The sequence below is a fragment of the Eleginops maclovinus genome, chromosome 22 (genome assembly GCF_036324505.1).
Source record: "Eleginops maclovinus isolate JMC-PN-2008 ecotype Puerto Natales chromosome 22, JC_Emac_rtc_rv5, whole genome shotgun sequence".
Classification (NCBI taxonomy): domain Eukaryota; kingdom Metazoa; phylum Chordata; class Actinopteri; order Perciformes; family Eleginopidae; genus Eleginops; species Eleginops maclovinus.
Window position 1 is genome coordinate 5,603,636 of NC_086370.1, and position 23,938 is coordinate 5,627,573.

Consider the following 23,938-nt stretch of genomic DNA (forward strand, 5'->3'; position numbering starts at 1 on the left):
GATTCATTGTTTTGATGCACATTATCAATTCAATGAAGACTAGAACTTCTAGATCTGTATGGTATAGAGCAAGCCCCCAGGAAGTGAGCTGGAGCAACATTTTGTCATGGCCTAACAGTGGTACTACCGATTCCATGTCAGTCCATAAGGTCATTGGGCCGAAAAAGCCTTTTTTCCATTATCAGCATAAATCATTGGATTTGTTGTTCCTCAAAGTTAACCACTTTATAGCCTTGTTTAAAAAAACATTTAGTCATAAGCTGTGTAAAATTCAAATCCAGAGTCATTTTCCCTCTGAAGTAATTAGACTGAGCCGAGCTCTGACGTGACGATGTGCTGGCAGAGTTTGTGGGCGGGGTTTAAGGAAACAAAAGTGAAAGGGCTCTATGAGTCCAATTAATGCAGTGGTTCTCCAACTTTTACAGTCAGGTCCCCTTTGGGTAACGGAAATATTTTGGAGCCCCCCCGAACCCGGTTCCAACCTACAGTAGTAGAATTATTTGTATGTAGTTGTACAAACATTACATTTTCTCTGCTAATAATAACAACACACAAAGATCCAACTATCATTGTGTATGTTATTATGGATAGAACATAAAAAACTGTGAGATTAATGGTATTTTATTTGTTATTTTAACACTAAAGAAATTGGAAACAGTGCATGCTGGGAGTTCTGCTTCTTCTGCAGATCCTCCAGTGCAAGCTGTGACTTCTGCTTTTTCTACAGTTTGTCCAGCGCAAGAGGTCTCATCTGAGACTGTTAGACCTCACCCCAGAGCAGGACAACGGAAGATGACAAAAGGAAACGGTAGGAGAAAATGCAAATCGGCCATCTTGACAGACACCCCCGAAAAGGAGACTTTGGAAAAGGAGAAAGCAGAAGTTAAGAGAAAACCAACAACGGTAAAGAGAAAACTGACAAAGAACACAATGGACACAAGCCAACAAACCAAGGTAGGCCTAAAGAAAACCGAGAAGAAAAAGCATACAGAGAAGGACAGTGACTCTGAGAAAGAAGAAGATGTTTGCATTGTCTGTTTGGAGAGCTACTCCAGAACGAGAGAAGTGTGGCTGCAATGTTGGCCGTGCAAGACATGGGCTCATGAAGCCTGCACTGATGGTGGCTCCATTTACATTTGCCACAATTGTGAGTCAGATGGGGAATTGTGAATACTTGATGCTTTACTTAAAATAATCAGTTTGTGTGCTTTTGGTGGTGTTAGGAAATTGTTACTGCTTGTTAATAAAGTTGTAAACTTCAATATTTTGCCTTTTAATTATTGTTATGTCTGGTCAAAGATAAATAATAGATGTGACAAATGAGTGATCCAATGATCCTTTATTTTTAATTTGAAATAATCCCTTAGGGCCTATAGAAATCAGTTTGTAGGCATTACATACACAATGGTTAGGCCTATTCTTGCATGGTTGTGTACTTGTTTTTTACTTTAATGAGTTAACTCAATGAACTCTGGTCTCAAATAAATAAAAAAATGCTGAAGTTTTATTACATCTGTTGCAACTGCCCCTCGGTACTGTTGCAACTGCCCCCAACATTTGGGTCCATTTAAGTACAAATTACTTCCATATTATCATATGTACACATGTTGGAGCAGTAAGGGCAGGTAGGTGACATAATGGTTTAGTATATATAGATTTTGTCTTTCTAATACAAACGGTCGCTGAGAAACTGAAGGAAATGTAAAAAAGTGTTTGCAACCGCCCCCACTCTCCCCTACTTCTCCCACCTTACACGTAATTGGGGCAACTGAGCTTCGATTTATGGCAGAAAGCTCTGCATTTCTCCGTCTGAATATGATGCTTTTTGGCCAGCTGATGGACAGATTTCTCCTGTTTACGCGAAAATACTTACGTCAAACGAGCGTTGTCCACATCGAGCGTACATTTTGTGTACGTTTTGAACACTCCGTGCTCCCTGTCCCTGGCAGATCTGTGTGCACCGGGATGCAGCGTGTCTGTGAGCGAGCAGCCCCGCCCCCCGCACACACACGAGAGAGAGGTCTCTCTTATGAAGAGAGCGGAAATAATGATATTGCAAGTTGGAAACGCATTTTGTTCGATAAAAAAAACGGTGCAAGATAACTTTAATGTAGCAATAATAAATAACAAATCTATATTTGTTTTATAATAACAAAGCGCAACCAATGTTTGTTTACAACTTCCTCCCAAGCTTCACGCAACCACCCCGCCAGGACCTCCGCGCCCCACTAGGGGACGCACCCCCCAGTTTGAGAACCACTAAAGAGGGCCCTCTACATATTAACACCACCCTTAAAATAGTTGAAGTACAAATGGGGACATTGTAAAACGCTTAACGTGAAAAGGCTTAACGTAGCTTAATGTTCCAAAACAGCGATCAATGATCACCAAATTTCTCTCAGACATGTTTTGCCCCGAGTCAAAAAATCAAAACAGAAATCCTAGGATTGTGGATATTATCTTACATTAAGTGTTCATGGCAAAACATGTCTGAGAGAAATGTGGTGATCATTGATCGCAGTTTTGGAACATTAAGTTACGTTAAGCTTTTTCCTTATGGCCCTCAATGGAGAGGAAAACACTTAATATTTATAACGTCCATAATAATAGGATTTTGGTTTTGATTTTTTGACAGGTGAACGTGTTAATGACAAGACATGTCCAAGAGAAATGGTGATCATTGATCGCCGTTTTGGAACATTAAGCTACGTTAAGCCTTTTCACGTTAAGCGTTTTAAAATGTCACGTACACATGCAATCTCCGGTTAAATAGCTTAGATTAACTTGCACCGTTGCTGAAGCTGCTGTGCGTTCCTCTCAATACAAATGTTTTTGGCCAATGTAGCACTCCAATGTGCAAATAAGTTGCATGAAGACTTCTTAGTTACAGTAAATGATTAGCCGCGTAAAAGTTACTTTATTGAGTTCTGAGTTCAAGTCACACGTATTCTGATTTATATTTGGTTTCTAACTTTATACTTAAATATTGTAATACTTTATTAGCAGACTTCTCAAATTAACCCAAACATGGGTAGCTATACATAGCTGCTGTTTTGTTTTTTGTTTTGTGTGGTCATTGTGCTTTCAGTTTCACTTAAAACAGTATATATGATTTATGATAATAATAACAATAACAATATTTACTATTATCATAATTATCATAGTTTATATACAAGTAGGATGAAAAATGAAACTGTCCTTTATCTGAACATGGACATGTAAGAATTTAGTTTGTACCTTGTCATTTTATTTCCACCCTGGAAATGGGTTTATATAGATTTAGTTTATATGTGTATATTTTTTTTCTCTATCCTGCAACTGGATGGGAGTTATTTATCTGACCCTTTAAAGCCCTTTGACCTGTCCCGCACCCTGAGATCTTCAGAGACATCGCTGTTTCCAAGGTCCAGGTCAAAACACAAAGCAGACAGAGCCTTTGTGGTCAGAGCTATTGGACTTTGGAACGACCTGCCTGAGGAAATCACTTTGACTAACTTCTGCATTTTTTCTTAAATGTTTTTTCTTTTATAGTCTTATGTTTCATTTATTCTTATTCTATGTATTGTTTCTATGTGTTTTACTATGTGTTCATATGTTTAGATGCTATTGTTCAATTGACTTGCTGTCTGTGTATTTTTATGTTAAATAACTTTTGAAAGGTGCTATATGAATACAGTTTATTATAATTATGTTTTAGTAATGGCCTGATACCATCAGCAGATGGCGCAACCCGACAAAGAGACGTTAGGAGAGAGGGAGAGGGTGAAGGAGCGAGAGAAGGGAGATTCTTTCCTTCCAACTAACGCACCTTCTCATCCTGGACATGCACCTGGAACCTCCCCTTGCAGTCCTCCTTCTTTCCCTCCCCTCCTCCTCCCCATCGGTCGGGCAGCGGTAGCGCGTACTGAACAGCGGGAGTGCGCAAAGGCGGCCGGCATGCACCTGGAGAGAAACCGCCCCGCCAAATCGTGCAAGGGCACAGCCAGAGCCGCAGCAGCATGCGGACTGATGCTCTGACAGCAGGGATATAGCAGCAGCAGCAGCAGCAGCGACCTGGGCGGAGATCGGAGCTGCAGCATGGGCGAGGCACAGCCTAAATTAAAGCGATGTAATTCCACGGACGTAAAAAAAGGTGGGTGGGGGGAACATAAGTAGGATCAGAGTTATCCCTGTCAGACTTGGTTTGGTGTTTCCGAAATCCACCAGACTTTTTTTCCTTGCCAACCTCAACTAAAAGGATGGAGAAAGGCGCGCAGGTGTCCAAAAGCGCAGAGAGTCCGGCAGAGGACATCTCCAAAATTAGCGACGAGGAGATGCAGAAGTGGGGCAAAGAGGAGCTGGTTCGGAGACTGCGGAGGGCAGAGGCGGGGAAGAGGAGCGCCATCGTGGAGCACGGCAATCTGATGCGGGAGGTTAACCGGAGACTCCAGCAGCACCTGAACGAGATCCGTAGTCTAAAGGTGAGCTGGGTAGGGGGCGTTGGGGGGGACCACGGTGAACCATAGTCTAACTGGTTTCTCAGTGTTTTATACAGGTGAGTAAGCTGCAATGGATAGGCTGTTCTGGATCTGCACCTTATGGAAGAGGATTAGGGCCAATGTGATTTTTTTCAAAATTCTGAATAATCTCATAACAAAAAACAAAAAAACAAAAAAAACACTTTTAGTCAGACCCCAAAAAAGATAATCACATGTGGCCTTAATCATCTTCTGTAGGGCAGGATCACTAACAGAGGAAGCAATCTGAAATATGGCCAAATGGTTCAACTGTCACTAAAGGCAAAATGGCAGAGGTGGAAGAAGTACTCAGACCCTTTGAGTAATATAACAAGTACTGTGGTCTTACAATACTGAGTCGTAGTACCAAGTAAAGTAATACTTGATATAAATAATCCGGTACTGAACATTTTAAAGAACAGAAGTATTATCAGCAAAACGTAAAAGTACTCATTATACAGACTACCTTCTTCACAGTATTAAATTATATATATATATATTTGAGTTTTTTAATTATGCTTTAACCAACAAATATGTCAGTTCAATGTGGAGCCAATCATATTATCCTATTAAATCCTATTAACATATTGGGTATATAAGTAGAACAGGACTGCATTATATCATTCATCATGTGTTTGTATAAAAAGTAAGGAACTATGAATATTAATTAAATGTAGTGCAGTATACAATACTGTATACAATACTTGTACTTGTCTTGAGGAAATACTCAAGACAAGTACAAGTATGTCAAAATAGTACTTGAGTATGGTACTGAAGTAAATGCATCATTAAGTAATTAAGGCTAAAATGACTTATTTAGCCTTGACTTTTTGCATTTGACATAGACAGAAAGCAATGATGGACGCTGTAGTGAATTCTTTTTTTTTTTATGTTTTATGTTTTATGAAACAGTTTTTTGGTTAAATCCCCTTGCTGTTACATATAAAACATGATGACATTTTATCTGTAGAAAATGAATTGTGTTGGATGCATTCCCAGCTAATGTTCATTTAATTTAAGCTGTAATAATTGTTTGATTTGTCTAGTTGATTGACAGGAAATCTATCGGCAGCTATTTGATTTGACAGGTTAATCAGCTCAGTCACGTTTTGAGCCAATTATTACCTTGTTCTAGCTCAGTGTCAGGTTTTCTGTTTTTTCTGTGTTTTATTTCATAGTATGTCAGTATATGTCTTTAGGTCGAATGATAAAAATGATGTATAAGCGCTGGGCAAATGGACACATTTTTTTAATACGGTAATCGTAATATGGCATTACACAATATTCATTATTTATTTTTTTGGCTTTATGTTCAATCCAAGCCACATTTGAAATTTCACACACACTCAATACATTTATTCAAATACTGTGGTCACAATTAAACAAGTTTGAGTTTTTCAGCTCCTGCTTTACAAATCCCTCAGCTCTGCGAATAACAGAAAACCTGGAAACATAACAAAAATAACATACTTACTAATGATGTGGTACTGTGGTACTGGCGATGCTATTGGTCGTGAAGGGGCATGTGGGGTTGAAGAATCGAACATTTTAGAAATTCCTGCAGAAATATGGATGTCATCCCTTACTTCTGCTCTGTGCTTCTTCCTCTGTGTGTGTGCTTATGTAAACCAGGACGTGAACCAGAAACTGCAGGAGGACAACCAGGAGCTGCGGGACTTGTGCTGCTTCCTGGACGACGACCGGCAGAAAGGAAAGCGGGTTTCACGGGAGTGGCAGCGTCTGGGCCGATACAGTGCGGGCCTGATGAGGAAGGAGGTGGCCATTTACCTGCAGAAGCTGAAGGAGCTGGAGCAGCGCCAGCTGGAGGTCATTCGTGAAAACCTGGAGCTCAAGGAAGTGTGCCTCATGCTGGAGGAGGAGAGGACTGCGGCCGTTGCTGGAGGAGGTGTGGGCGGGCACGGAGGTTCCGGGCGTAGGAGTTCCATTGACAGTCAGAGCAGCTCGTCTCAAGTGGGTGGAGGTGTCCCGGCACCTGGCTTGCTGCGGGATGTAGGCGATGGAAGCAGCACTTCCAGCGCAGGGAGTACAGACAGCCCAGATAACCTCAAACCCCCTCTCCTGGGTTCCAACGCCAGTCCTGGGTCAAGGAACATCTCTTCGGAACACCACCGGAAACCAGGAGATGTGTGTGAATCCACAGGAAGGAGGCACAGCTCCACCCCGGAGTACTACACATTCCCCCAATCGTGTCGCCCCCGAGGGGGATCCCTCACTGACTTGGACCCTCGTGGTCTTCGGAGACACAGCCCTGAGAAACACAGTAAGTCTCCCACCAGGATACCATGTGACTCCAACCCAAAACCCCCCTGCTCTGACCTACTAGCCCACAAACAACTATTGATGTCAGGGCAGGCATCACCCGGCCGTGGGAAGAACACCGCCAAGTCAAGCCCAGAGTTGAGTCAGAGACACCGTAACATGGGGGGGGCATGCTGTGGGAGTCCGGAGGCCAAGCTTGCAGCGATGGGGACGCCAGAGCACCTGAGGAAAGGGCGGGTGATTGTGGGTAGTCCGGAGTCTATACGTCACCACCAGCACTATCAGCACAGCCCCGGGATGGAGCACAACAAGGCGAGGTTTGGCGGTGGCTCCCCTGGCAGGGATCAGAGGAGAGCAGCAGGAGAGGAGATAGCCCCCCACCACCATAGTCTGTACAACGGTAGGCAGAGGGTAACTCTTATCTTGTATTTTAATTCATTACTCATTCATGACCCATTACCAAGAACATTTAGAAAAATACAAAAGTTATACCAACATTTTACCAGCATCTGGTCTGATTGAGTCACAATTTTAGCTTCCAACAAACTAACAGAAACACACAACCTATGCAGTATTTATGCCCTGGACTTAAACCAAGACCTGAACCAGGTCTGTATCCATCCCAAATCAGAATATTGCATAGGGACCCACCAGCACAATAGATACATCCTCGTTCAACAACTTTTGTGGAACGACAAGACAGAGGTTTAGTGGAAATACATATTGCAGTGAAAGACTATTATACATTATATGAACTCTGCACCATCCCCATGTCACTTAAGAGTTTGAGTCTACCGAAAACTCATACATGTGAACATACAGATGAGCGCAGATTAAGAGGCAGCTACATTTCCCACTTATCTACAAATCAACCATCTCCATGGAACTTAGCAAACACCATCAGCTGTGAAGACCATCAGATGCAGTTAAAGACTCTGGAAAAAGCATGGGGAAATAAATGGACCATTAGATAATTTGACATGGTGTTTTAAACTAATAGCTTTTTTCAGGAAGTGCCAACCAATGCAGTTTGGCTAGGCTTTATTTTTTACTTAAAGATTCAAATTTTCTGATAGTCGAGAATTGGCGTACCTGCCAACATGGCGACGCGCTTGGTTGCCCACTTTTAGCTACATAACCGCTCTACAAAACCCTATGGGTGATGTAAAGAATAGACACAGAATCAGTATTTTATAGGGCCTATGGTTCTGATGTATGCAGCCAAGGTCATAGATGACCTTCGTTTTATGTACGGATGTAAAGACAAGGTCAAATTCACCCAAATCTAAAAACCTAACCTATGCTCAGACCAAGTTTAGGAGACATAATTACAATCAAACACATTAACACACTCAGGTGTAGGAAGACATTGAGGGAGGTGTGTACTCATCTGTGTGTTGTAAGCAGGGGAACGTGGGTGATGCAACTCTCCAGGGCTTATGGGTTACATAGGTACGCTAGGTGTGTGTGTTTAGCCAGGAAGCACACCAGTGTGTTTCTGAGCTGTATGCTTATTTTAATTATAGCACTTTTGACAGAAGCTCAACATTTCTGATATGTTGAAATATTTTCCCACAAACAAAATATTGAAGGTTTTATGTGTGTCTGAGATTTTAAGCCTGAATAATTCTGGAGGCATTATATACCCTTAAGCACTCTCTTGTGACAAAAAGCGTTTTTTCTCGGTTTATGTATTTCTGAGTGTTTACTTTAAAGTGATGAATGTAACTAATTTATGCGTTGTGTTCAGGGTCTGTGGAGGGTAAAACTGACTCAACTAAAGGTCTCAGCGTACTACTCCGTAGCTATCCGTCAATCCGACTCCGTGGTCCCGCAGAGGCTCATGAACTTTTCTCCGTGGGGGATGTCGGATACGCAATGCAATTCACCGCTCGATCAGTAGGCATCGCTACGCAAAATGACCTAATCTCACGACGTCTATAGTTAAAGTCCTTGATTGGTTACCTTCTGGCTCTGTTCCACACAGTGGACAATGGCCAGGTATCTCTGTTATAGCACTGGCGATGTGTAAAAAGCCTACAGTTACATTGACAGAAGAAACGGGCAATTGCATTTATCACATTCAAAATGCAGACACATTTATCGTCAATTATCTCGTATGTTGTTTGCAAAATGAATGAGCTGTCCCTCTCTGATCACAGCCTACTGCTAGCGTGGAAGCTCACCTTCACAATTTTAACAACCAATTACCTTATCGTCTACCGACCAATCACAACGCTTGCGGTCTCCGCGAGTCTCCGTCTCCTCAACGTATGGTTAGGAATTTTGGCCGGTGCACTCAAGGGTACGGAGAGTGTCTCCGGGAGGGTTTGCAATGACGGAGAGGGCTCTCCGTGACTCTCCGTAGCCTTTGACGTACGACCATAAATTAGGCTTTACTCTACCCATCTTTCAAGTGTACAAACTACTATGATTTAGGATAAAACAATCTCTGTTTTTTACTTTCAGAAACAACAATGATACATTTAACAGTTGTTTTTCAGTACATATTGTAACAGCTTAAACATGGTTGACTGTTCTATAACAAAAATAATTAGTTGCACTTTTAGAATTTGATCCAGTAAGAAATGTCATATATCATTTACATATGGAATTAACACCCCAATGACCCGGCTGATATTAAATTCAGTTTGTTATCAACCATAATTAAGCATTTAGGTTTCTTAAGGTTTCTGTCCAAAGAAAAATAATTGTAAAACGTACACTCAGTCTTATATGTAGATCATATGAATTATTTACTTTGATCGATATATACATTTTAACTTGATGGTCCAACCGTGCCAACTCTTAATTGGGAGAAATTACTTCTTTAAGAGACATGTTTGGCGATGTGTATTTCTTGTTAATGCATTTGCTTTTCCATTAGTTGGTTTGCATTCATACTTTACATAACCCGAACCCTGACCCAAACCCTAACCATTACAAGCCTGAGGTTGGATGGTGGCTTATCAAGTAGAGGAATCGCCTTTACCCAATTGTTTATCAAAAGTGCAAACAGAACTTCACACAATGATAAATCTTACCTATACTACATTAATCTACCGGTGCTCCAGAACAGATTCAATCCCAGGTCCCTGCAGTCAATATGACTGTGTCCTTCAATGACGGTGTTGCAAGACCCTTCACCCCCAGTTGCTCACGGTGGCATGGCCAATGATTTGTGAATGTGTTTGAATGTTGGTCTCCTTTACTGGTAGGTACCTTACATGGTAGCCTCTGCCTCTCTATGCATGTTTGTGAATGGGTGAAAGCTGACTGGTATATGTAAAGGTAAAGGGGTTGCAAAGACTGGAAAATGTGCCATATAAATGCAGTCCAAGTACCATTTATCACATGTACATTGTGTGTACAGTACAACATTGACACTATTTCCACTGCTAATTCGTTGCCCCACCATCAGGTTTTACAAGAGAAGTGTGTGGAATGCCAGTGACGTGGTGTGCAGAATGTCCGAATTCATTAATTCCATTCATTAGTTTATAGTTCAGATGGCTTGGCTGACATGATGTTGCCCCTGTTACCATATTAATTCATGGAATTCTACTGTTGTTAAAAACATAAATCTCTGGTATTGTGCAGGTATTATTAATACCATACCAACCCCCCTAGAGAATTTGATCTAATTCGAATGGGGCTTTAGTGACATTACAATTACCATTTTTATATAAGTTCTCTAATATGGAGCCAGAGAGGCACAAAGTGATGCTATTTTAGAGAAATAAAAAATAAATAAACGTATTAATTGCATTATATATCAACTTGAAAAGAAAAGACACACTTTACACCATATCCAGTATTAGATCCATTCTATATGAGATCCCGAGCAAATTCACTTTACAAAAAGCAGGACATTTTCTTATCTCAGATAGCTGACAATTATTTTTCTGTCCTTCGTAAGGTCTGCCAACAATGTGGTAACGATCCAATTGATTTATTGTGCAGAGGTGCAGAAAAATATCAACATGTGATTTTATATGTAGCATTTGCTAGCTAATAAATGCACCACATCCTGACATTTACAATAACACACACATGGGTAGTGTTGTGTAAGTACTGCTGCTTTATATTCAGCATCCAGCAGCTAATGAATGGTGCAGAAGAAACATGTGTTAGACCCTTAATGAAACAATGCACTGGTAAATATTCTGCACAGTCCACTGGTATATTAACAGCTGTGGTGAATTGGTTAAAACCATATTTCTTTATTTTCTAAAAATAAAACTTTTCAATTACTGTAGTTGGACAAACATCTATGTTCGTTAGAAATGCTAATATGTACATGAAAGGATTTCTGTTCTCTGTAACATGAACGTGTGTTGCTGCTGTACTATGGTTTTCCTGCAGCAGTAATGATTTCTGTACTGCTGAGTGGAGGTGCTCTTTATTACAGCTGAGGCCATGGGAAATAGCTCTGTACCTTGGGTGGACGCAGGATCCCTGACTCAGCTGTTAACAAGGAACAATAGTGGCGAGATGTACTGTACTGAAAACTGAGATGATGCATACATCTTAATTCCATTTGCACCACTCTATTTGCTTAAAGTTGAGTAAATCCTCAGCTCTCTCCAGTTTTTTCTGCTTTATAGCTCTCAGTGGAATACTTGGAAGAAAATGCTGTGTCCAGTTCCAAAGAAATATAGGTCAGCAAATGACTCAGATGGCTTCTGCCACGTAAAACACATTAGATTTAAATGGTTTCACCACGCCCTCAACTAATTATAGAATCTTAATGAATTACCACAGATTTAGGATTCAATTATTTACTTAGTCACAGTCACATTCTCAATATGTGCCAGGAAATGTGAGTGGAAGTTCAAGTCGTAAGCAGCAGCAGCAGCAGCAGCAGCAGCAGCAGCAGCAGCAGCAGCAGCAGCAGCAGCAGCAGCAGCATTTATCTGGCCTTTAAACTAGCATTCAGAGTCATTGTTAGTCTGTTGGCTCTAATGCATGGTTATATGTATTTATTTTGTAATTTTATGTGTTTGTTAATGTGAAACCAATCACCATCTCATTAACAATTGGTAAAAACTAAATAGAATTGCAGATTACTATAAAGAACTGCGATATAAGAGTGGTGCAGTGATGGTGTATTTTTGTAGGCCGACCTGGACGTTAGCGCGGTAAGGGTTCCCTCAACAAAAAGCAAAGGGATTTCCCCATTGAGTTTAGCTATAGTGTGGAAAATAAGATTAACACCTGTTGCTCAGCAGGATGAACTCCACATCTTTTTATTCTACTATTTCAGTATTAGTACAGACAGTTTATGAGTCCGACAAACAAACAAAGCGGGAGGGCAGAAAGCATAGCTTATACAGAAAATAGCCACCTTGTGATTTTTTGAAGTGTAAATGCAAAAGGCAGAATTAAAAATCTAAAGTTTGGCAATAAACACATTACATCAGTCGTGTGTTTGTACATTACCACCGTTAACCTAAAGGCAGACTTGTGTCGTCGTGATGGCGTTTATTAGTTTATTTAGTCACTTATTAGAAACTGCTGTTTTAATGATGAATAGAAGCTTCAGACATTCATCAGTGGAATATTAACTGACGCATTTTTTCTCGTAGAAAAAAACTTGACAACCGTGTAACCAAAAAAACATTGACTTCGAGAAAAGGGAACCGGAAGTCTTTTCCTGGTTTCAGAACTTATTACTGCACCACTCTATTAGGCGTTTATTGAGACACCACTAAGCTAACGTCAAAGCTAGAAATAAGACCTTAGTTCCAGAAAGTGCAGAATACAATCAATTGATTAATCACATACTGTGTCAAAATTTTGATTATAATATTCAGCCCCAACTTTAGCTTCTTTAATTGGTTCTGTAATGCTGAAACCTCTGGACAATACATTCTTTTATTAGCAGTGTTTTTTCTCAGCAGCCTGAAGCTTTCACTGCTCTTACTAAGTTCTTGCCTCTTTCATCCTTCATTTATTCCACTTCTACCTTCTTTCCTGTTAACCTCTTTTCGCCCTATGTTTGTGCACGTACACAAGCGTGTAATTCCAATCTTTGCAGCTCTCTAACGCAGTGTTGCCACCCAGCATACGTGCAGCGTAAATCTTCATTAAGCGTCCACCATAAAGCTCTTTTACAAATTGCGGTCATTCACTTTGGTGGTCTCTCTGCACTGCTGCCTCAGTGCACTAAATAATTGAAAGGGCCCTCTGTGATATTCCCCTTTTATAGTTGTACTGGTAGTATCAATTAATGCTGTTTCTAACACTAATGTTACCCCCAGGCTGTCCACCGGGTTTACAGTTGGTGTGATTCAAAGCTTCTCTTTCATGAGATTTCTAAACATCGTCATATGACATTTAGTGTTAGGGTTGGGGTTATCCTACTTTCATTTCTAGGGTGGTTCATGCATTTGAGAGTTACTTCACACAGCAGTATGTTGTGAGTGGTTGACATTTTCTACAAGTCAAAAATTAGGCCATCAGAAAGTGAAGTACAGATATCAAGAACATTGGCGGTGTGGAGTATGTCCAGATCTTCTTTGTATGCAAAGGATCATGAGATAACTTCAGTTATGATTTGGCGCTATACAATTTGATTTGACTTGACAAGAAAATGTGATTCTACCTAGGATTGCACAACAAATAACATTTCATTCCTACCCTGGAGCAATTGCTGACAATAGAGTGATGCAGTCATGATATATTTTAGGGAAGCCGAGCAGGACAATTTTGACACTTGCACATTTTGTTTGGCAGGATGGTCGCATGGCTGCGTATTACCAATGCTAAGCTAAAGGCTAATGTGCAGTATGATACGAGACTACGGTATAGTTGTCTTATTTTTACACTTATTAGCAACTGCTGTTTTTATGACACAGAAGCCTCAAACATTCACCCGTGAGGTATTTACTGTAGTATTCTATCTTATAGAACAAATTGTGAAAGTCTCTTAAGCTTAGGTTGATCATAGTTCTTATTTCAGGCAACTAACCAACAATTAATAAATAGAGACTGCCTTCTAGTTGCTACTTTGGATCAAGCTGATCAACCCAATAATGCAGCTTAATTACATCATGGTAATTGATAAATGATTGCATTTCTAAGTAAGTGTTTGTTCTCTGCTTGGTTAACAACCACATTACGTTTATAGCAGAGCTTTTCAGTTATTAATGTACCAAGGGTAGATGGTTGACATCATTGTGACATCGTCGGGTTTATTTTCTCAGGCAAAATCCTCCAGAGCCTTAGCAGACAAAATTCAGCGGTTTATAGGCTAAGTAATAGTTATGACTGTAAACTGATATTTATATGTAACATGTGTGGAGTTGCTCTTTGGCCCTTGTATACATTATGTTTTGTTACATTCAGTTTGCTGTAACAAGGCAATGGTTTACAAATCTAGTATTTCGCTACTGTAGTTTGCGGTATCTACTGTATTTCTTTGTGGTGAAACAACTCTCTTGAGCCAAACTGGGGATGCCAGCCATGTTGGAAATGTGCTGAATAGGATGTGGAAAATGAATGTGCAAAACCCATTAGGCTATGTACACAGCCATAACCCAAAGAAGGCTTCAGTATAAATGACTGTAGGTTTGAGGAAACATCTTTGATCACCTGCTTCATCATGAACCCACCATCTCTCTTGATTGAAGAATGAACACAGCCATAACACTTTTTTGAATTAGCGCAACAGATGGTACTTTTTCCAGTTCCTGATTCTCTGAATGTGTGGATGCCAATAAACCTACTTAGGATTTATGTCAACATGGTTATCGGATCTGGAAGGAGGATTATTAAGAAGTCTTCATTTGTTTTTGTTGTCTGTTCAGCCATTGTCTGAAGCAGGATGCATTTTCACAGCTCCTATTCCGGCTAACTTATTTTACTCTAATATTACACTTCCTTTTTTGTTCTGCTGTCATAAGCATCAGGGGGATTAAATACAAGTAGAACTATTAAAGGGACACACTGCAGGTGTACTGAAGGTCAGGTGGTTGCAGGGCTGATGGGTAACAGGTGGAAATAATAAGGCCAGGAGAATAAAACATTGCGGGAAACACACACAGACAGGAAGTAAAAACAGAAATGGCACAGGGACATAAACTACTAGACTACATGTACAAATACATAAAGAGTTCACTAGCAAATATTATTAAAAAACTATAATCTGTACCATTTTAAAATGATTTTTAAGGAACTTATTGAACATCTATGGAAACCTCCTTCACAAATTAGGGACTTCAAACATATGCAGGCAAAACAAACCCTTGCACAAACTTCACACCAATAAAACCTGTCGTAGGGAAGCCTGAAAATTACAATTTATAGCATGCTGAGTAACATGCATTTATACTTCAGATAAAAGGACTTGGGTGATTGGGTTAAGGAAATCTAGATGTAAGTCAATGTGGAAAAAAAATAAAGATTCTTTACTACAAAAGCAAGACACCACATGACGATTACCATACTTCTTTTCCATCTAATGTCCATCGATCTGCAGTATCTGTGCTGCAGAAACCTTACTGTAAGACCTTTTAGCATCTTACTGGAAATTAATCATGCATCCGTAACATCAGTAACCACAACAGCCCTGCAGCAGCCCTATAAACAAAGACATAACGCCGCCATACAAGGCAGGGGGGTCATTTGTATTCTCGTATGTCCTGCTGTTCAACCCTCTTGTAAGTCAGTTAGCTGTGTGGGCCAAATCATTCTCCATTCATGTGTTCCTGTTAGCACTGTAAACACACAACAATCCTTCATGTGAGTTGAGCTTCTGTGGTTTATACTTTAAAACTCTCTCTTTCTCACACACACACACACACACACGCACACATACACACACGCACATACACACACGCATGGCTTAGGGGCTCTATGTAACAAGCTCGCACTGTTCAGATAAACCCATTTAGCCAGTGCTGGTCTAATTGAATTTGTCTGCTCCAGACTGAAATGAGTGTGATTTGTGTGGTGTGTGTGTGTATGTGTGTGTGTTTCTATGTGTGTCAGGGCATAACATGAACCTCAGCTGCTTTGGTGTCAAACTAGAATGTAATTTGTGCCCTCCAGAGATCCTGGCTATAGGAGGGACGGATGGAGTGGGCTCTGACATTTTCCATCCACCTCAGACAGCCTCCAATCACTCAGCTATTCACCTGCTTATTCTCTTTTTCCATTGCTTTCTGTATCAAGGTCTATCTTCTCATTTGACCTTCCTTTCATCAATTTAGCTATTTACTTTTCAATAAAAGTGGGCAGTTGTGGGGTTTATCAGGTGTCTGCCAATCAGTCAGTTGTTTGATCCTCAGGGCCTGGATTCAACATGTTAAAGTGTCCTGTCTCTAGATACCTAACCCCAAATTGTGCCTGTAGGCATGTATTGAAGATACATATACAGTGGGGCAAAAAAGTATTTAGTCAGCCACCAATTGTGCAAGTTCTCCCATTTAAAAAGATGAGAGATGCCTGTAATTTTCATCATAGTTACACTTCAACTATGAGAGACAGAATGGGAGAAACAATCCAGAAAATCATCATTGTCTGATTTTTAACGAATTAATTGGTAAATTCCTCGGTAAAATAAGTATTTGGTCACCTACAAACAAGCAAGATTTCTGGCTCTCACAGACCTGTAACTTCTTCTTTAAGAGGCTCCTCTGTCCTCCACTCGTTACCTGTATTAATGGCACCTTTTTGAACTCGTTATCAGTATAAAAGACACCTGTCCACAACCTCAAACAGTCATACTCCAAACTCCACTATGGCCAAGACCAAATAGCTGTCAAAGGAGACCAGAGACAAAATTGTAGACCTGCACCAGGCTGGGAAAACTGAATCTGCAATAGGTAAGCAGCTTGGTGTGAAGAAATCAACTGTGGGAGCAATTATTAGAAAATGGAAGACATACAAGACCACTGCTAATCTCCCTCGATCTGGGGCTCCACGCAAGATCTCACCCCGTGGGGTCAAAATGATCACAAGAACGGTGAGCAAAAATGCCAGAACCACACGGGGGGACCTAGTGAATGACCTGCAGAGTGCTGGGACCAAAGTAACAGAGGCTACCATCAGTAACACACTACGCCGCCAGGGACTTCCTCTGCAGTTCCAGACGTGTCCCCCTGCTTAAGCCAGTACATGTCCAGGCCCATCTGAAGTTTGCTAGAGGGTATTTGGATGATCCAGAAGAGGATTGGGAGAATGTCATATGGTCAGATGAAACCAAAATAGAACTTTTTGGTAAAAACTCAACTCGTCGTGTTTGGAGGAGAAAGAATGCAGAGTTGCATCCAAAGAACACCATACCTACTGTGAAGCATGGGGGTGGAAACATCATGCTTTGGGGCTGTTTTTCTGCAAAGGGACCAGGACGACTGATCCGTGTAAAGGAAAGAATGAATGGGGCCATGTATCGTGAGATTTTGAGTGAAAACCTCCTTCCATCAGCAAGGGCACTGAAGATGAAGCGTGGCTGGGTCTTTCAGCATGACAATGATCCCAAACACACCGCCAGGGCAATGAAGGAGTGGCTTCGTAAGAAGCATTTCAAGGTCCTGGAGTGGCCTAGCCAGTCTCCAGATCTCAACCCCATAGAAAATCTTTGGAGGGAGTTGAAAGTCCGTGTTGCCCAGCGACAGCCCCAAAACATCACTGCTTTAGAGGAGATCTGCATGGAGGAATGGGCCAAAATACCAGCAACAGTGTGTGGAAACCTTGTGAAGACTTACAGAAAACGTTGGACCTCTGTCATTGCCAACAAAGGGTATATAACAAAGTATTGAGATGAACTTTTGTTATTGACCAAATACTTATTTTCCACAATAATTTGAAAATAAATTCTTTAAAAATCCTACAATGTGATTTCTGGATTTCTTTTTCTCATTCTGTCTCTCATAGTTGAGGTATAACCCTGATAAAAATTACAGGCCTCTCTCATCTTTTTAAATGGGAGAACTTGCACAATTGGTGGCTGACTAAATACTTTTTTGCCCCACTGTATATATATAATGCTTTTTGGGGTTTTCCATCTCCTGTCGTGATTTATACTGTATATGTTTGTGTGCATGTAAATGGTCTGCAGAGACTAAAATACCAAAGTTAATAATTTGTTGCAGTTTATTGTTGCTTGTTTCCACACTAACGAGTGGAACTGAGAGACTATTTATTTGTCCTTGCAGAATAGATTGTTAAAAAAAAAGATCAAAATCCACCTCCCTTTAAGGTCTTGGACCCATCTATTCTGTGCACAGAATAGCCCTCTAAGTTCATCACCACATGTGGCCATCACTCCAAGGTGGTACTTTTTGTTCGAGGCCAGAACAATGACAAAGAACATGCAGACAAACTGTAAAGTGAGAGCAGAACCTAGCAAGTTAAAATAGTCACCAATGCTGACTTGATCCCTCCCTGAATTCCTCTATACAGTGGTGACGGTGAATGAGTGCTAAACCTGAAAATTAGCTCGCATTTTAGCAATTCCCGTGCTACCTTGTGTTGAAGGTCTTTGGTTAATACAACCCACAAGTTTTTCACGTTTTGTTCTACAACATAAAATAGGTCAAACCCATTTGGAGTAGCTTTTACTTAAGAAAGGTTGCCAAAAAATGGCTAAATGAGACTACTTAACCTAATTACGTCGAACATGTTCACCTTAAACTCAGCAGTGGTGACGTGAAATTGTGGTTAACAAGCCACTCTTCATTTTCTAGGGTTAATTAAGCAGTTTGTAATGATTTGGTTCCACAATCAATTTTGCTAGCGAGCTGTCTAGCTAACGGTGTTGATTGTTACTTATGACGAGGGCAATGTATGCATTGCATGAGCTTTCACAATACCTGACAGGCAGTACACTTAGGGAATCATCCAGATTAATCCAACTTTTCATCTTTAAAGGTAAGATCCGGACAATTTCAAATACTTAAACTTGTTTTTTTTAATTTGCTTTATGTGTGTAAGCTAAACTTTTTCCTCATTCCCATTCCCTCCCTTGATCATCACTAGTTTCCTATCTGTACATACAGTATAACAAACCTCTATTTGATCTCCCTAATGTATTGCCATCCCGATAGTCTCCTACAGACTAAAGTCAGTCACTCAGAAGTACACGTTTGTACAAAAGGTTGCACTTGTGAAATCCCAGTTTTAGTTCTCATATATTTTCTCATTCTTTCTGCATCAGTTGTTGATTTGTTTCCTCTCTGTTGCCTGCATACCAGTAAGCACAGGTCAAAAGGTAAACTCAGGTTACTAAAAGGTACTGATTTTAAAAGAAGTAGGTACCTCGTTAAATCTTTCCCTATCTAAAATCCCACCAAATGGCTTATAGGATTTAGGGCTCTTACATCACACACTGGCAGTATCACTGACAGCAGATTTAGGAAATGAGAAAGGCCTCTTTTGTCATCATTCATCTGCAAATGGACCCAGAGTTACACTAGCTGAATCCTCAACAATGGCTTTTCTCGGTTACATTTACCACTGAGAAATGATATGTTGCTATTTACACACACACACACTTAACGCAGTTTCCTTAATTAAGTGTGGGATGGCTTTGAGTGACACAAGACCTTTCCTTACCCTTACGTTGTGTAGTACTGCAAAATAACCTTCCCCAATTAATTATTGAGTGTGTGGGTGCATGTATTCTGGGTGTGCTTTTCTTTGTTTGCAAGGGTCATGTACAGTGTTGACTTCAACAGATGGCATGCATGGTTGTGTCTATGTTTCATTGTCATTGTGTGTATATGTGTGTGTGTGTGTGTGTGTGTGTGTGTGTGTGTGTGTTAGCTTTATTGTGTGTGTTACATCAGTGCCCTAGGTGCAATTGAAAACACAGCATTTTTTGTGGGGGTTTAGCTTGCCTGCTATCACATTACTGTTCAAAGGCAGAAAGTATCTTCACGACAAGCTGAAAGTGCGCACGCACGCACGCACGCACACACACACACACACAGTCATCCAGTTTCTGTCAAGGGAGCACATAATATATTACATTGCTGTTGCTATAAATAATAATAAACCACATAGTCCTGAAAACCTGCAGCTTTTGGGCTGTCACTAAATAAACCTGAGGATAAAGAAATGTGTGACCCTTTGAGCTGCTTAAGCGAAACTTGCTTCACTTTATATTTAAAAGGTCAGGTTTGATATTTTAACATTTACAGGTACATTTCATGTTCATTTAGAGACACAAGTGTCTCCAAATATACTGACACGTGGACAGCCATCGTTGAAATATTGGCATCCTATACAAGCGCTGTTAAGATACCAAAATTACGACCTAGGCAGAGTATCTCAATGCCAATAGTGAAAAATTACCGTGGCAAAACCTAGATGAATCAAACCTGCACAAAACACTAAATGTGTTAGCATAGAGAACATGTTTACTGAAAGGGCAACAAGCATGTACAGTAATAGTATTTATCCAGCTATTCCAATGGCCAATGCAAGATCATACAGTAAAATTAGCTAATTTAGACTTAGACTATACTTTGAATTATAATAACAAAAAGCTGGTTTGACAGCTGGAGACAAAAAACACAATTCACTGATTATTCTTTACATTGTTTGCTTTTCCATCACTGTGGTGCACACTGACTGTGAACGTACTTCCACTCTTCATCATAAAGATACGCCTATACAGTTCATAAACATATTCAGTGTGAAGAAAACAAATAAATAAAGTCAAAGTCCCATTACAATCGAGCAATGTAACAACAGTCACATTAAAAGCCAGTTTGAAGAGGTGAGTTTTTATGAGTTTCTTGAAGGTAAGGAGTGAACTATGACACATTGAATAGTTTTTTAGTGAATCTGAACATCGCCTACATTTGGGTTGTCGTGTGTGTTGATTTTGTCAATTTGGAAATAAAGTTTTCTGAATGAAATAATGGAAAACATTTTTTTGCCGCAATTTTTTATCCGATTAATCGTAGAAATAATCGATAGATTAATCGATGATCAAAATAATCGTTTGTTGCAGTTGGGAATATAATGTGACATGGATGTAGATTATTGAAACTTCTTAATACCTGTTAGTTTTCTGTGTTCATTAAGCCTCTGTATAACTTTAACCCTAACCCTACTAGTACAAATATTTTCTCCAATTGTCAAATTCTAAAACATTCCTTAGAATTGTGATTTTCTAAAGAATATCCCGTTACGGTTAAGACTAGCTTATGGTTAAGATAAAAGCGATTCACAAAGCATTTTAGGAGGAGGACTTCTTTGAGGCTAACACGTTTATTAAGCAAAGACAAAAAGGTAGGTGAAGTATCCTCCGGCTGGGTTTTCTGGTACTTTTAATTTCTTCTGTGGGTGTTTGCATGTTCACTCGTTTATGATACATTTACATGCCAACCAATGCAGCTACTGATATAGACTATAGGCAACAATCACAGAAATCTAATAGGGAAAATACCACGATTACAATAATGTTAAATATGCCTATATTGTACAACCTAAAAACCAATGCTTTGGTTCAACAAACAAAATCAACACAGCATTTGCATCAGTCTTTTTTAGTTAAGAACACTTCTAATGAAAATCAACCAATAACCTTAGGGGAATTAGAAATTCCTGCTCAATCAAATGTCCTTCACTTACCACTTTCTGAAAAACATCTTTTAAAATATTGCGTCTTTGTGTTAAGCAACAGGGTCAAACACACCCATGTGCTGGGGTGACAGTTTCTGTATTTGATCTGAGAATTTTCCAAAATCGGACACCTTGCATTCTAGCAGTGTGAGTAGTGCCGTGGATTTGAATATTCTATTGAAAAGACATGACAGTCAGCTGAGGTAATTCTTTTACTCTTGTGTTTTTATTCCACCCAGAACTAAACAGAAAGACAACATCCATCATGTAAAATTACTTCATTGCAAAATCAATGGATCAGTAAGGCTGACTTAGCTTCAGGATCTTTAATAATGACATTAAAGTCTGTCAATTTAAGTATTTGAATCCCACCAACTACAATCCAGTCATGATAAAGCACTTTGTGAACTTTAATAAGTGGACACACTGACACAGGCAATGAGTTTTTTTTAAATTACAGAACAAAAAGCAGGAGAAATGACTTTAAAAGGACACTTTCTAACTATGTTTCCAAACATATCCAGCTCTCTTCTATTGTTCATTCATTCCTATCTAGTCTCAGTTTTTTGTTTCATAATTCGACATAAAATCTGCTGTTGCGATGATCTAATTTCTCCAAGGGCATTATTAAACCTACATCTCATCCTATCTCCACCATGTGGGCGAGTGTTCCCTCATCCGGCTGTGGTCTGTTAGGATGAAAGTCCAGCAGGGCAGAACGAAGGGAGAGTTCACTGGCTCTTATCCCAGTGAGAATTCCCTGTGGGGTGTTTGGAACAGACGTTCATGACCCTCAATGCCAGCTAAGCCCCCACAATCTGTTCCCCCAGCTACTGACAACTGGTATGTCTCCGTTTGATGGAAAACAGGAAATCAAATTGGGTGTTTGTGTGTCAAAGTGTGTGGGCAGAATAACGATATCCCTTGCTTCACACCAACAGAGAAAGAATCTAACTCCATTACTGAGACTTTTTAAATTGAACTGAAGAGAGGTCGACTAACAATGTGTGTGACGTAAGTTGACTGGCTGACGCAGACTGTGACTTTGTTTGACGAACACTCAGTATTTACCTTGGTGATGTGTCATAGCAGCAATGTGCAAAGCTGAAGGTTGCTGCGTCTTCAGAATCACTGTGAGTAACTCTGGGTGAAGCACGCACATCCGTCCCTCCTCTGTGTACGATATCTGTGCTGCCAATTCCTCTTTCCCTTTTTTTCTTTCTTTACCTCAATACCACTTATACTAGCTTCCAATTTCCCAAAGTTTGTTTTGCTTAACAGCATGGGGCTGTTATTTAGGATTTTGTGAAAATAAACATGTGAAAATAAAAAGGACACATCTGAAAATCACCTGAAAGATTCACTGGATCAAATTAAAAGGTTGTTTGCCTTTTTTAGACAAAAAATAATTTAATCACAAGGGGTCTGTCGTATAAATGGCTGGGTTTTCTTGAAATCTGCTTTAGGTAGTTGTGGTTTCAAAGGATGACTCTTAGAGGTTTGGAAACTCCCTTCACCTTTCATCCTCCCCGACAAACATTGTTTACTTAAAATATAAAACCATCAATCAGATTTTTCTGTAAATGTAACTGAACTCATGAATGCTTCCCACCATATAAACCCTTCATATTGTGGACACCAGCTTCATCTCATCCTGTTTGTGGCCACAAAGGTAACAGAGCACATTAAATATCCTTAAGAGATAAAAACCCTCTTAGGTTTGCAAACCAAATTACCTTTTCACCATCCTCAGAAGAAAACTTCACATGTTTAGCTTCACAACTGGATCTCGAAGAATTGCAAAGTCATTTACTTGGGGATTTTCGCATTTACCTGCTCAATATATATGTATAGTACACTACAGGAAAAGGAAAAACCCCCAAAACTTAATAGTGACCCTTTACGTCAATCCAAAAAGAAAACCTGACATCGACAAAAATAAAGGAGCAGTATTCGCAAACTTGCGAAAATAAATAAAAATAAGAACTACCAGATGTGAGTTCTTATTCTGTTACATTTGTTACCCCCACAGTTATAACACCTTACCATTCCTCTTTCATTTATTGTGCATTGTGAACAAGCCCCTAACAAACTCATTAAGCGTACCTGAACACATGATCATTTCTCCAATGGAAAAAAATTAATCCTATTTTTTAAAGCATGCTAAAATATGAGACAGGTTTTCACCCTGTTTGTAATATTGTAATGAAGTCATTAATAAGAAAGATAATGTATGTTGATTATGTTGTTTTTGATCACATGGAGAGGGGTGTGATCCAGTTTCACCCTACGGATGCACATGTACTCGAACATGATGTAACTGTGTTTCCATGAAAGCGTTAAACTCACCTGCATCTGCTCCCTGTGCTGCCAGCAGCTCCCTTTAGAGATGGAGGCTAAAACACAGTGTGTGTCAGATTGACAGGCTGAGTAAATGTATCTGCGTGTGCTATATGTGTGAGTGGGAGAGTAGTTTAATCCCTAGGGTTTCAGACACTGCATAGCATCAGGATATTTTTCAGGCTTTGATTGGAGTCTGACAGAGTGATGTATGATGGAGCTGTGGGATGTGTGGGGGAGGG

At 40.0% G+C, this 23,938-nt stretch overlaps 1 protein-coding gene across 2 annotated transcripts in view; it reads left to right on the forward strand.

Annotated features, from left to right (window-relative positions):
- Window positions 1-3,837: 3,837 nt before the first annotated feature.
- Window positions 3,838-23,938, forward strand: part of ccdc85a (coiled-coil domain containing 85A) — a 30,867-nt gene continuing 10,766 nt past the window's right edge. Inside the window, exons 1-2 of one of the 2 annotated variants that reach the window (XR_010164953.1) lie at window positions 3,838-4,460; window positions 6,129-7,187. Coding sequence is in view for 1 of the 2 variants with exons in the window: in XM_063874244.1 (XP_063730314.1) it covers window positions 4,239-4,460; window positions 6,129-7,176 (1,270 nt within the window). In the remaining variant the exon portion in view is untranslated. The remainder of the gene's footprint in view (window positions 4,461-6,128; window positions 7,188-23,938) is intronic. The other variant, XM_063874244.1, reaches the window with a different exon arrangement.